Source organism: Paramacrobiotus metropolitanus, unplaced genomic scaffold (genome assembly GCF_019649055.1).
Source record: "Paramacrobiotus metropolitanus isolate TYO unplaced genomic scaffold, Prichtersi_v1.0 Parri_scaffold0000018, whole genome shotgun sequence".
Lineage (NCBI taxonomy): Eukaryota > Metazoa > Tardigrada > Eutardigrada > Parachela > Macrobiotidae > Paramacrobiotus > Paramacrobiotus metropolitanus.
This window is the reverse complement of record NW_026570238.1, coordinates 1,498,836-1,512,196: the sequence shown is the minus strand read 5'-3', so window position 1 is coordinate 1,512,196 and position 13,361 is coordinate 1,498,836. Positions and strand designations below refer to the sequence as shown.

Here is a 13,361-nt window from a genome sequence, read left to right as displayed (position 1 = left end):
ATTCTGCAAAATAGCTGATTCTTAAAATTCCCATCCGTACAGCATATGCCCCTCTACATGCCAGGAAAGCTCTTTAGTATTTTTTAAAGTGAGTGTGCGAACTGAGAAGCAAATGCACGCTCGGGTGATATGAAGAAGTTCTCGTTAGTGCATTTCACCCACGGGTGCTGCGTCAGATTTGAAAATATTGCTTTTCGCTTCACTGTTTGCATATTTAACCGAAAGTTGTTTACTGTATTACATTATTTAAATAGCACTGAAACGTATGTGATACGTCCCTCTAGAAAGTCTTCAGTCACATTCAGTCTGTTCACACTATAGCTAAAAAGTGCAGAAAAGTTCTTCATTGTGGAAAATCGAAAGTTTGTAAATAAAAGTTTAAGGAGAAACGAGATATTACGCTTTTTCTGTTTGGCATACTCCTCTATGGGGCAGTTTGCCATAAGCTTGTATGCTAAGCGCAATCAGTTTATGAAAAGCAATTAATATCTGAGATCTCGTTCCTTCGAAATCTTTTTACTTGGAAACTTTCTGCTCTCTTCAAGATTTTGTTTTGCTTTTTTTTTATGCTATAGCCTGCACAGGTTGAACGAAAGTTACAAAACGTTTTTACAAAACGAAAGTTACAAAACGTTTTTACAAAACGAAAGTTACAAAACGTTTTTACAAAACGAAAGTTTTACAAAACGAAAGTTACAAAACGAAAGTTACAAGTTACAAAGTTACAAAACGGTTGAACGAAAGTTACAAAACAAAACGGCTTTCGAAAAATACCGAACCTGCAGGGGCTACCTAGTCCGCAGCACAGTTGACACACATATTTTTCGTAGCCGAAAGACTCGACTGGAATGCAGTGTACTGGCGGACGCCGCTAATATTCGATTAATGCACATCGCACAGACGTCAGTATAAAACCGATAAAAAACCATGGTGGCCAGTGCCTATGGCGGTCGTCGTGTACTACAACAGCTGGAACTGTTTTATTTGTGCCTGCTAGTAGAAGTACCGAAAGTCAGTGCAACCCAAGTCGAAAATAATTTCCATTTTAATACTCGTATTTTCTATACTTTTGAGCTAATGATTTTATTAGTAACTTGAAACGACAGAGTTACGCTACAGTTACGTTGCGTTAAATTGTTTTCGAGTTACGTTAGAGTTAAGTTTTCTTTCTAGCGAGTTACGCTTCAGAGTTACGTTATAACTCGATAACTCGAAAATTACTCGCGTTAAGTTATGAGTTAAGTTATAACTGCCCAGGTCTGGTCAGGAGTTTGCGGCAAACTGTTTGCCGAACACAAGTGACAAATGAGAATCGGAAAATCAAAAGCACACAGATGTACTTTGTATATTGTATGGATGAGATATATCATGAGTATAAAACGGCTTAGTTTAATAAATTCATCCCACTTTCTGGTCACCTGTTCGACGATAAAGACAAAGTTTAAAAATACTTCTGACGAAGTAGGTACGTACTACGTATGTAAGTAAATCGACGACAGATCTGTAGAACCTCATGATCCTTATAATATTACTAGTAGACCCCGCGCAAACTGCGCGGAACAAATCAGCTACAAATAATTTACGTTATATACAGGCTGCTCTAAGACTCAAATTATGATTGAGATACTGTACTAATAGGAAGAATACGGATCATAATTACAAATTCTATATTTTAAATTCGATTATGTGTTGCAACTTGCAAGTGTACTGGTAAAATTACCTATACTTCTACGGTAGTATGGCTGACACCGCGCAAAGTGCGCAGAGGAAATCGACTGCTGCCTGATGATAAATGCAGTTAAAATAAAAATTAGCGCATTTGCTAATACAGTTAACTTCGCTGACAAAAACTAAGTTATTACCGAATTACCGTAATTATCGAATTTGCACCTCCCCGCATAATAAGGCACTATCCGTAATAAGTAAGCCCCTCCCATAACCCGTTTGAAAAATAGCTCCTCCCGAATCTGCCTCCCATGGGGTGTTATTAAATGTTAAGCGCCACGAAATGATAGATATAAGGCCAATTGCTTCATAATAACTGCTATGATGTAATTAATAAACAGTAAACGGTCACAAAAATAATTCGGTGCTATGCTTCAGAATGCTGCTCGTAAGGTTCTGAAACTGCAAACACCGGTATCTACTGCGTTCATTTTCAATGGAACAGAATGCGCAGTTGTTTGAAAATAAACGTCCACTTCTGAAAAATACCGTTTGAAAAATAGTACCACCCCAGAAATAACGCCTCCTCTCCGAAATAAGATCCCCTACTCCAGGACGTTTGAACTTTTGCACCCCAGGGGTGCAAATTCGATAATTACGGTAAGTGATTTTTTTCCAGCGGCAAGTGGCAATCCCACACCAACTAACTACTTAATACTTAACTAACTATAAAAGGTTCAATTGTTGCAGTCTTGCAGAGCTGGCTGATAAACTGTAAGAAAAAAACTGCCAAACGATGTCTCACTTGATTGCTGCTCCTCCTGCTTAGCGAGCTCCGCTCGCGCAGCAGCTCCGTTTCGCCTTCTGTAAATATCCGTTTTTCATTACTAATTTTAAAAATACCGTCTTTCATCGGTATAATACGAAACTAAAGAAACAGTGTCAACAGAGAAATGATTAGGTTAAAACTACCGCAAAACACTGCCTTTTACCTAAGTATCAAGCAGCCACCGTCATCCCGCAGCTACTTGATAATTGGTACTGCCAGGCTGCCAGCAAGATTCGCGACGCATGCAGCTCTCACTTGGGACACTTCCCTAAGTTCCCTGGGTCGTTTGTGCGTTCGGTTGTCAAAATAACTTAAATCTTTCTTGTGCCTAAATTTTTATTATCCTTAAACCCACCGCTGTTAATATAATGTTTCTTAAAGCCATTGCAGACCAAATACATCAAAACAAACAAAATTTTTCGAATTTTGTTTCACGATATAACCCGCGCAAGCTCTGCAGCAAGGCAGTTACTTTAAGTCTTCGCTGATTGGTTGTGTTGGGGTTCCGTAGACTTTGTATGATAGGGTTTTTTACAGTTTTCTCTCAAACGATGTTTGTTTTTTGAAATCCGAAAGTTGCGGGCTCATCTACGAAATCAGCGCTATCGAATGATCCGTAAATGTTGAATATTGATCCACTCTGCGATTCTGGGGGATTTGACAGACACACTGATCACGCCCCCTCTTAATCTTTTATTATAAAGGATCCTTAAACCCACCGCTGTTAATATAATGTTTCTTAAAGCCATTGCAGACCAAATACATCAAAACAAACAAAATTTTTCGAATTTTGTTTCACGATATAACCCGCGCAAGCTCTGCAGCAAGGCAGTTACTTTAAGTCTTCGCTGATTGGTTGTGTTGGGGTTCCGTAGACTTTGTATGATAGGGTTTTTTACAGTTTTCTCTCAAACGATGTTTGTTTTTTGAAATCCGAAAGTTGCGGGCTCATCTACGAAATCAGCGCTATCGAATGATCCGTAAATGTTGAATATTGATCCACTCTGCGATTCTGGGGGATTTGACAGACACACTGATCACGCCCCCTCTTAATCTTTTATTATAAAGGATTGCACGAGTATAGTCATAGCACTGATATTATGACTGTGTAGTAAGTAGTGTATCGGCAAATGCAATCCATCCATCATGATGGCATCATCCATGTGCCTACGGGTAGCAATTTAAGCAAACGAGCATCGGTCATATCGAATATTTTTGCGAATCATCGTTTATTTATTTTCTCGTGTAATTTATAGAATTCAGATTAATTTAGTCAATCAAATTTTAGTTGGTTTGTCTCGTTAAAGGAACTTTAGCATAATAACATACTTGTGTCTCAGCCTTTATTGTCCTGTGGTTGGTACAATTGAAGATCGTCAATACATGTAGTTCACAATTTCACGAGAACAATCAAACAAAGTGCTACGTAACTGACAACAAGGCAACATTTTGGCGCCGCAAAAAGGGCAAGCCGACCTGCACATCACAAGGGGGCCTAAAAAAGAATGAAGTAGCAAAAAAAAGAATGAAGTACTTGTTGTTGTTGGTATACTTACCCGTTGATGTTGTATTTCTCTATTTTACCAAATACCAGTAGATGTAATAGTTCTTTGTTGTAATGCTAAATAATTTAAATGCCGCTGAAGAAACTCGGAATCGGACAAATTAGAACAACCGTCTCATGTTGTACATTTGCCGAAGTTTCCCAAGAATCGATCCAGTCGGAACCCATAGAGCTAATTTTTATGGACGATCGGGGTTTCAATATCTTTTAACAACTTTTAAGAGCGTATTTATTAATCCAGCTCCAATCACTCTCCTGGCACATAAGAAAACCAGATGTGTTTACGAAAAAACAGTACCGCGCAAAACGATCAGTGGACATAAAATTCCAGGAATCCAAAATACAAATCAGCGCATCATTGAAAAAACAGAAAACATTGTCTGTGCACAGCATGAACAAATTTAAAATAATATAAAGCGAATGTAACGGGTGTAAAATAAGCGATATTCCAATTTTATCAACTCTATTTAACCGAATCGTTAGTTGAGACGAGATTTTGTATTTGAGAATTCCGCATCTGACAAATTTTTAACACTCATCCGATTCCGGCAATTGCGGCAAAGCGTCAAACACATTGCGAGCACTCTTCAAACCGCGATCCTGGCACTGCTCTTCAAGCGGACGTTTGACACGATCAGGTTGCTTTTCATTGTACAAGAATGACGAAAAGTTCTGGCGCTCGCTGGCTTTTTGCGCATTTGATGGCAGAGCAGCCACTTGTTGACCGACCTGACTAACCGCCATCGACATCCGAAACGTCTTCGTTGAATCGTTATAAATTACGGCGCGGAAAGCGGTCCCTCCTTCTAAACCTTCGGGCCATTGAGCGACAGGCAATGCAGCGCTTGACTCTTCCACGTTGTCCGGGAAGAGAGGATTGTGCACCTCATCCTCCGACTTGGCTCGAACTGTCTGAGCCACCGCATTGTTGTACCAGTTGACGGTGCGTTTCTCTATCACTTTTTTAAGAACGACTCCTTTGGCACCATTCAGCCGCTTGACGTCTTTTCCTTTCGCATCAACAAAAAAAAATCTGTAACACCTGAAATCATCGTTAATAGCTGCCACCTAAACATACCTTTTCCACCTTTTCCAATCGGCACTTTAGTCCGCTTGGCCCACCCGAAAGTGCGTGACTCAGTTTGTTTAATGACAGAATTCCTTCCCAAGGCTTTGTTCATGGCTTCAACCGGCCCCAAGCTTCCTATTCAACAATACTCCCGATTAAATAACCCCACCATCCGTGACCCGTGATTAGGTCGACAATTTATAAGAAATATATCTGTAAAAGAGTCAGAAACAAAAAAGCAGGTGGTTTAAATCTGATAATAACATTACCAATTATGAATGATAAGATATTTTTGCATTACTTGACATTAAGGTAATTGATGCATAAAAAGTAAATTAGATACCACTGTGCGGCTTATTCCCAGAATCAGAGCCAGATGCAGCCTGTCGTAAGCTGTCCAATGTCGGCATTTCTGGTGGAAAAAAGGCAGCTTTAACATAAACATTCTCAAAAAATACGAAAATGTTACCCACAAAACGCCTGCTATAAACGAGTAAATACAGACTACAGTACTCGTACGATATCAATATTAATCCTATGATGACTGCTAACCAGTAAGAGTGCGGCGTACTGTGTACTCAATATCAAAATAATGACCTATTTGAAATATACATATGAAACTGTGGTACTGTACAAAGAAGCAGATACCAAACAAACAACAGAGCAAAATATATGAATTATAGAAAACCGAACAACAAATCTATCGCTAGAGCACAATATGATCCTTACTTATGAGAGCAATTTGTTGTTCCGATGACTGTTCGGTCTTTTTCGAAACCATTCCTAAACTTCGCAGCGAGCTTCCCAGTCGGCTTTCGCTCAACCGCTGTATAGAACAACAACAATTCGAAGCAAAATCCTGTGTACGGTGCAACATTTGTATGGTACAATTGCACCGTAAATGCTGCTGTACGAGTACAGAATGAAGAAATTCGCGCGATCCGAAGCCAGTGTCCATACCTTTCTGAGCAGGAACTTTTTGCACAACAACTTTTGTCATTACTCCCTTATTGCTGACGACTGGGATTTGCGGGCGAGGACGTAGGCGCTCCGAGAAGGGTGTGTTACGCACGGCTAAAAACGCATTCAAGATGATCATTACAGTACAAGATTGATGAGAGCTGGAATTGGATAAATGATTACCCGGATTCTTTGTGGTAATCTGCTTGGTGACGGGACGACCGGAAGCAGTCGCAACTGGTTGAAATGAACTCTCCAGTTCCCTTTTCGGGGCATGTTTCTTCGCCGCTGAGCCCAGTAAGTCGATTTTCTGAAGAAACCAGATTTCGTAAATCTTTAACGACGAATTGCTTTTAGCCGACGCACACCGATGGACGAACCAGTGCTATATAAGCTTCTCGACTTAAATAGTATTACTATATACCTGTCCAAAGTCAAACTTCTTGGCCGACCTAGTCTTGGCAAAATCCTGTCGGATAACATCTTCCCAGTTAGATGGAAATCCGTTTTCGAAAGCTCGGATGACTTGAACGGAGAATCCATTCGCCCGCATTGCTTCAGCGTTGATTTTCCCGCGCAACTCGTAAGCGGACCCAGTAATGGTAGTGACCAACGTTTCACTAACACGGGTGATAATGACGGAAGTCGTGAACTTCTGCAAAAACGCATAAGATAAACGAGTTTGTGGTGTCTGAAGCAAAATTCAGGTGTCTTTACGGCCGTGATGGAATTAAAATAATTCCTAATTATTACTAAAAAACACTTCACTTATGCGTATGAGTACTGCATAATTTTGATTGAGTTGAATGTTTCTTCGTTAATCAAAGCTTCAAGCTGTCAGTCAAAAAATCACAAGGTTAACTGGTTAACAATTAATGCTTTTGGTGGTCAGCAGTAGCACTTACGTAAAAGTGAAACTGAAGAACTTACTATTACTTACAGCGAATACAGTATTATAGTTATACATAAATGATAACGTCGTAATGACTGATAATCATCATAATAATTATCATTCTGATAATTACTATATCATAATTAATATGAAATGCAAATGCAGCAAATCTTACGCTTACCTGTTCAGTGAAGGAATGGATGCTGATATTCTGTCCGTCAAAACTTCCCACTAACTGGACTACAGAGGCAGCAGTGTGCTTTTTCAAATACCAGTCATGAAGAACTGCTCGGGGCTTAGCGGCATTCTGCACCGCAGGAACTCGAACGCACTTAATCGGAGCGTCTGGACGCGGCTGGGCTCGAGTGCTTCGAGCTCGTGCCATTTTCAGCAAACAACCACATCCAAGGGATCAAGAAGTTATGTATAACAAAATCCTTTTACCCGGAAAACAAGTTAGAGAAGTGGCAGACCGTGGAATTCACGCTTCACGCTTCGCAGTTCAAATTTATTCAGTTTTTTGACGGGAAGTCTGGAGTTCACCATTCACTTTTGGGTTTTTGGCTGGACTTGCCAGAACATTGAGAACAACAAAAATTTTCAACGGCCTTAGAGCTCAAACTGGGAATCATAAGCATCAACAGAATATTTTAGAATGTCCGTAGTTGTCTTTAAATAATTCAGCGCAAGCTGATAGTCCCTGTGCCTCTTCTAGTAACTCACGAAACGACCCCCTCCAAAGGATGACTTTAGAGTGAACTTCCGTTTTCACGTCTTGTTGTAATGTTTTTGTTTGAATCCGTTCGAAGTACTAGTAGTGTTTTTAATTTTTAAGATTTTATGAATTTTTATCGGTAGGAAACATTTTCCCTGAAAACGTAAAGCCCTTTGCTGATAAGTCAGTTTAGTCTTATTGTAGTTTTATGGCCTGTCTTCTAATGACTTGGGGGAAAATCCTGCATCGTAGTGGAGCAGCGGTTGCTTTCGTGAGGTGCAACCACGGACAAGTGCGATTTGCATCATCCAAATGCAATGCTCCGCGTTTACGGTTTGCTCCAAGTCCTACTGGACTCCTTCACCTAGGCGGCTTACGCACCGCATTGTACAACTATCTGATGTGCAGAAATACCGGAGGAACATTCGTCTTGCGCATAGAAGACACAGATCGTGCTCGAACTCTGCCTGGTAAGTTAATTCTCTCCTTAGGTATATTAATTTTAAATTCACAGTCACGAGTGACAAGGATACTGACAATGTCACAATGAGAAGTAGCACTTTAGCCTCAGCTCTCACGCATACCTTAACTAATTCTGTATTTCGTTCGCGGTTCTCTGCTTGCTGACATGTGGCATTTCTGATATGTGGCGGATTTGCAGGAGCCCTAGAAAACATCATACAGTCCCTTGAATGGATGGGTATCGCAGCGGACGAGGGCCCTCACTGTGGTGGTCCGTTTGCGCCGTATATTCAGTCAGAAAGAGCTCAGCTTTACCGTGATTATGCTGAAACATTAATAAAAGTAAGCGAGCGCCGATCTCGTGAATTTAGCTTTATTTTTCGCGCTTTTGCTATCAACATAAAAATTTTTGGCCGTTTTTTTGTGAATTTATTTTTTGTTGTCTTAGAACGATGCTGCGTATCGTTGTTTCTGTTCACCCGTGCGCTTGGAGATCGTTAGAAAGGAGGCTTTGAAATCCGGCACGGTTTCAGGGTACGACAACAAGTGTCGCAGTCTTAGCCATGAGGAGGTCGCAGAGCGAATGGCACAAGGCGTCCCTTCGGCAGTGCGCTTGAAGATGGACCAGCGAAGATACGAGTTTCACGATGAAATCCACGGATTAGTGTCCACTGAGGCTGGTCGTGAAGGCGATCCGGTAATCTTGAAGTCGGACGGCTTCCCTACCTACCATCTGGCGAACGTCGTAGACGATCACGCGATGGAGATAACCCATGTCCTCCGCGGTATAGAGTGGCAGATCTCAACGCCCAAACACTTGCAGTTGTATTCCGCACTTGGATGGCAACCGCCGAAATTTGCTCATTTACCTTTGCTCCTGAATCCCGACGGATCAAAGCTATCCAAGCGGCAGGGAGCGCTCGATATCATTGAATATAAACGACTAGGATACTATCCAGAAGCGCTGCTGACCATGTTAGCCCAGGTTGGCGGCGGCTTCCGGTCTCAGGTGGCGCAGAGTATGGATACCGTTACAAAGGACGACCTTATTCGTGATTTTGATCTCTCCAAAATTACCAAAAGCTCCTGTAAGGTGGCTTTGGAAAAATTGCCGGTTTTTAATAAGCATATCGTCGCGCAGATGGTTAGCGAGCCGCCGAAGTTGGATATATTCATTGCTGATGTTAAAGACTTGTTACTCAAAAAGTATGGCTTGACGCCTACGGACGAAACAATTAAAAGAGTGATTCAGTGGGCAGGAAGTAGGTTGTCATCGGTGAATGATTTGGCTTCGGATGACTTGGAGTTCGTATGGATCAGAAAGGCTCCAGCGCAGCCTTTCACTGAAGAACAGCTGAGATTACTGGACAACGTGAAGGTGCTTTTCACAGATCTACCGAACGGCTCTGCGAGAATGCCTTTCTCTCAGTTGTTGCAACATCATGCAAAAGAAAATGGGCTTGATCCGAAGGGTGTTATGCATGCTTTGCGATTAGCGCTTACTGGTTTGGCGAAGGGACCTAGTATTGTTGAGATAACCGATATTTTAGGAAGCGTCGAATGTCTTGATCGCATCCAAAGGATCGTTGAGCGACAGTCAAAATCGGGCGGTTCTCATTTTCAAAGACAAGAAGCGAATAAAGTACTGAACAAATGATACCCGTACACAGGACACTTAATTAAGGAAAAAAATATTAATGACTGAGGAGGTCTGGTACAGAAGTTTCACCGTCTTTTTCATTCATATTTTGGAAGTCATAAAATTATATGGAAGCGACACAAAACTTTAATAGTTCATCGTCTCTCTTCACAAAGCGAATTTTATTGAATTATTCTCTTGTATGAAAGGTCTCACGGAACTAGCATATCAAAGCGCATTTGTAGGGGACAAATGACAAGTAACAAATACAATGCAGTATTCATCCGAAGCAAAACTGTCGAAAAAAGCAATGATTTGAGGGGCATCCACTCAGCTACGTAAGCAAGAAATAAATCAAGCAAGACATCAGTTAATCAACTCACGTACTTAAATGACAGAGCCAGGTGAGTACCGTGCACATGAATTACAGTTGTCCGAGCTTGCAAAATTATCTTCCTGGATTAAGTTTGAAAACGACTCAAAACAGGTTGTGAAACCTGGACGTTCAATTATGAACTGAAATGAGGCGACTATCAAACCAGATCGATCGAATGCATCGTCGCACACCAACAGAATCGACAAAACAACAGAAGCAAACGCTATGAGATTTTGCATCAAGTATGGTAATAACGGTAAATCATATCAATAGAGCTCGCACGGAACTGGCACACATACTCGTAACTATGATAGAAAAGGTCCAGCTCAGTGACTATCCAATTCTAACTAAAATTCCTCGTTTATACTTCACTATATAGTATTCCGGTATATTTGTTTGATGGACGCATCATCCTTCTTCAACCACATGTTCCAATTCAAGTATTCTTCCACAAGCCATATATAATAATTGTGTCCCACAAAACAAGTAGCTAATGTTCGCAGCCACTGTCCAATAGACCCAAATCTATTCCAATTTGGTGCACTTTTGCACGGGCTCTCCACATCCTAATCTAGGGCAGTTCTTCAGTTTTTCTCCACAGTCTATACACGTCTCCGTATGACCACACCACAACAGCACACAATTCTGTGGATTCTTCTTGCAGACTATGCATGCCACGGTCTTCATGTTAGCTGATCCACTCGCTTTATCCGATTTCAAAGGTTCACTCACAGGAGATTTCCTTGCACTATCTGGTGCCTTCAGATCTTTAAGCTCTTCTAATCCAGTTAAGTCGGCCATAGATCCGGACAGGGAAGCATCATCATCTTCCGGTAATGGGCGGGTATTTGGCTTACAGTCCACCTATGCGCACATTCCTTGTTCACAGTCTTCAAACAACTAACCAAAACCAACATGGCTTTTAACTTTGATTCATAGCACTTCACCTCTTTGCCCAATATATACACTGGCTGCGCCTGGGAAATGAACCACTTCGCATCCTCATCGTTTTCCACATCGATAAACGCAAATCCACGGTGCACAGTTCTATCCTTAGCTCCACGAGGATATACCATTCTTACATCACGGATCGTTCCATACATACAGAAATTCTCTAACGCCCGTTTTATATCATCCGCTGCTGCTCTCACGGGTATTCCTCCGCAGAAAATTTGATATCGCTTTTGCTTCAACTGAATCATAGTCTTCATCCTAGGAGTTCCTTCTTTAGACTGTATAATAATGTGCAAAAATAAATTTTCCGCAGGATAACAAAAGCTAAGGACTTACAAAATACGGTCTGGCGTAGGTTTCGAACCCATCAATAACCAACTTTTGGGTCAGAATCTTCTGCACAACTAATGGGTTGTCGAAGCCAACTGCTGCTGAGTTTGCTCTTGCATCCGGATAAATAAACAGCTTCACATCCAAAACTCTGCCATACTCGGAAAAGTACTTGTACAATGATTCCTCCGTACTGTTCAAGCTAACTTTCTGCACATAAATTCGCCTAGAAAAGGTAATTTTGTTAATAAAAAATACTCACCAAAATTTTGAATTTTTCATTCAACAAGATCGCAAAATTGCCCAAGCATTCGCAGCAATCCTGTATGTGCCTGGACAATTTATCAATATTAATCAAGTAATAAGTCATTAATTATCTTCGCTACCATAATAGCGCTACGATAGACGTAAAGTTAGTCGTCCAGACACGGTATTAAACGTACTGAGTATCCGGAATATTTGGATTTTTGCGGAAAGTACTCCAACCATTATCCGAATGAGCAGCGGAATTGCTGAAAACTCTTGTCGCCTGCGCTTCCTTTGCTCGTTCAACGGCGCCCATGGATGTCGAAGGCTTCGCTGATGGAACCTGAGCAACAACCTTCGGCTGAGCCTTCGCCTGTTTATCCTGCTCAGTAGGCTGCACGCTGGCAGCTCCGGTAGCTGCATTTGCAGCAGTGCCATTTTGTTGCGAACCAGCCATCCTGATAAACGTAAAAGAAAATAATTATCCCGTCAAAACACAGCTTGCTCTGCTTCCACTCACCGTTTGTCTATGTCCCCTTTCACACTGTTAAGCAGTCTCTCCAATTTTGACTACAAACAAAAATAAGTAATGAACATCATGCAAAAAGCTGATGTACTATGAATAATAATTAATAACTTTCAATTAGCAACGAAGTTGCGAAAAGAACCTCAGCATACCACTGTGACGTTCAGCTTGACCAAGTCCTCCTTGGAGGCCGCCATGTTCAGGGCATTCTGGAAATGATTTTCCAGTTCATCTTTATGGAAAAATATGTCCTTCATACGCTCTCGAAAGCTGTCCGTCGATTGCGCCATGCTGTCACTATCAAACTGAATTCTAATGACAGCAATGGGAATAATATGCTGGCTTGTTGCTTAGAATTCTCCACAGGTGATTTGCCAGAACTTAACAAGACTCAAGGAATGGATACAGATCGTTGAATTGTCCCATCTGTTGGAACCTGTTGCGGAAATGCATTACCAAAAGAATAACTCCGAATATCGTTTTTCTAACAGCGGGGTTTAATGTCTGGCAGAAGAACGGGCTCTTGCAAATTTCACGATCTAGGTCATGTCACAGCGTTATCATGCATGACACGTCCGATTTGCCATTCAGCTCGCAAAAAAATGTGCTCGATCAAGGGATGCTATCGCAAACCGAGGTGTGGTAGTCTCTAGTCTCAGCCGATATGAACACTTTTCGCTGACGTACCATTCAGTACGAGTGTCACAAACATGCACTTCTGGTGAGTACTGCACACTTCAAGCGCTTACTACCAGTAACTACGAGTACAACTAAATAATACGGAACGAATATTTTGGAAGAACAGTTCAACAAAAAATAATTAGCATATTTAATTGTTTACGATGGCGAGTTTTATGCGCGGTCGACGGCAGCGTCTGAAAAAGTAAAAGATGTTGTTGCCGACTCGTACGTTTCAAGAGACTTCCTGTAACTAAGGTAGTCAAGCCCACCGTGGTCCAACCATACGCAATAGCGCCAGCGTATGTGGTCAATACCACAACCTTTAACAAAGTTTTTGTCAGGAAGGAATTCCCAGAAATGTTGAAGTTCTTTTGTGGTTGCTTTGTGTGTTTCGAAGTTTGTCCTCCTCCTTCGAAATATGTCATGATGTTATTATGAATTTCTGACATCGTT

The 13,361-nt window shown here is 41.3% G+C and overlaps 3 protein-coding genes across 5 annotated transcripts; 1 reads left to right on the top strand and 2 right to left on the bottom strand.

Annotated features, from left to right (window-relative positions):
- Positions 1-4,244: 4,244 nt before the first annotated feature.
- LOC129585935 (uncharacterized) lies at positions 4,245-7,538 on the bottom strand. 3 transcript variants are annotated; one of them, XR_008690083.1, is made up of 8 exons: positions 7,161-7,538; positions 6,512-6,742; positions 6,271-6,397; positions 6,088-6,201; positions 5,857-5,953; positions 5,471-5,539; positions 5,137-5,262; positions 4,245-5,068 (listed from the first exon to the last, which is right to left on the bottom strand). XR_008690083.1 is itself a non-coding variant. In XM_055478856.1 (7 exons), exons 1-6 carry the CDS (start codon positions 7,362-7,364, stop codon positions 5,494-5,496), a joined length of 819 nt encoding a protein of 272 aa, XP_055334831.1. In that variant the 5' UTR covers positions 7,365-7,538; the 3' UTR covers positions 5,136-5,262; positions 5,471-5,493. The 3 variants fall into 3 exon arrangements, 1 of the variants encoding a protein (XP_055334831.1); XR_008690084.1 differs by having other exon boundaries at positions 4,246-5,068; positions 5,146-5,262; XM_055478856.1 differs by lacking the exon at positions 4,245-5,068 and having other exon boundaries at positions 5,136-5,262.
- A 252-nt stretch (positions 7,539-7,790) lies between these two features.
- On the top strand, positions 7,791-9,815 carry LOC129585933 (probable glutamate--tRNA ligase, mitochondrial). The gene is made up of 3 exons (XM_055478853.1): positions 7,791-8,164; positions 8,356-8,498; positions 8,605-9,815. The coding sequence occupies exons 1-3, from the start codon at positions 7,903-7,905 to the stop codon at positions 9,811-9,813; spliced, it is 1,614 nt and encodes a 537-aa protein (XP_055334828.1). The 5' UTR covers positions 7,791-7,902; the 3' UTR covers positions 9,814-9,815.
- A 147-nt stretch (positions 9,816-9,962) lies between these two features.
- Positions 9,963-13,107, bottom strand: LOC129585934 (uncharacterized). Its single transcript, XM_055478855.1, has 6 exons — positions 12,380-13,107; positions 12,222-12,271; positions 11,899-12,159; positions 11,462-11,681; positions 11,119-11,403; positions 9,963-11,035 (listed from the first exon to the last, which is right to left on the bottom strand). The coding sequence occupies exons 1-6, from the start codon at positions 12,515-12,517 to the stop codon at positions 10,697-10,699; spliced, it is 1,293 nt and encodes a 430-aa protein (XP_055334830.1). The 5' UTR covers positions 12,518-13,107; the 3' UTR covers positions 9,963-10,696.
- Positions 13,108-13,361: the final 254 nt, after the last annotated feature.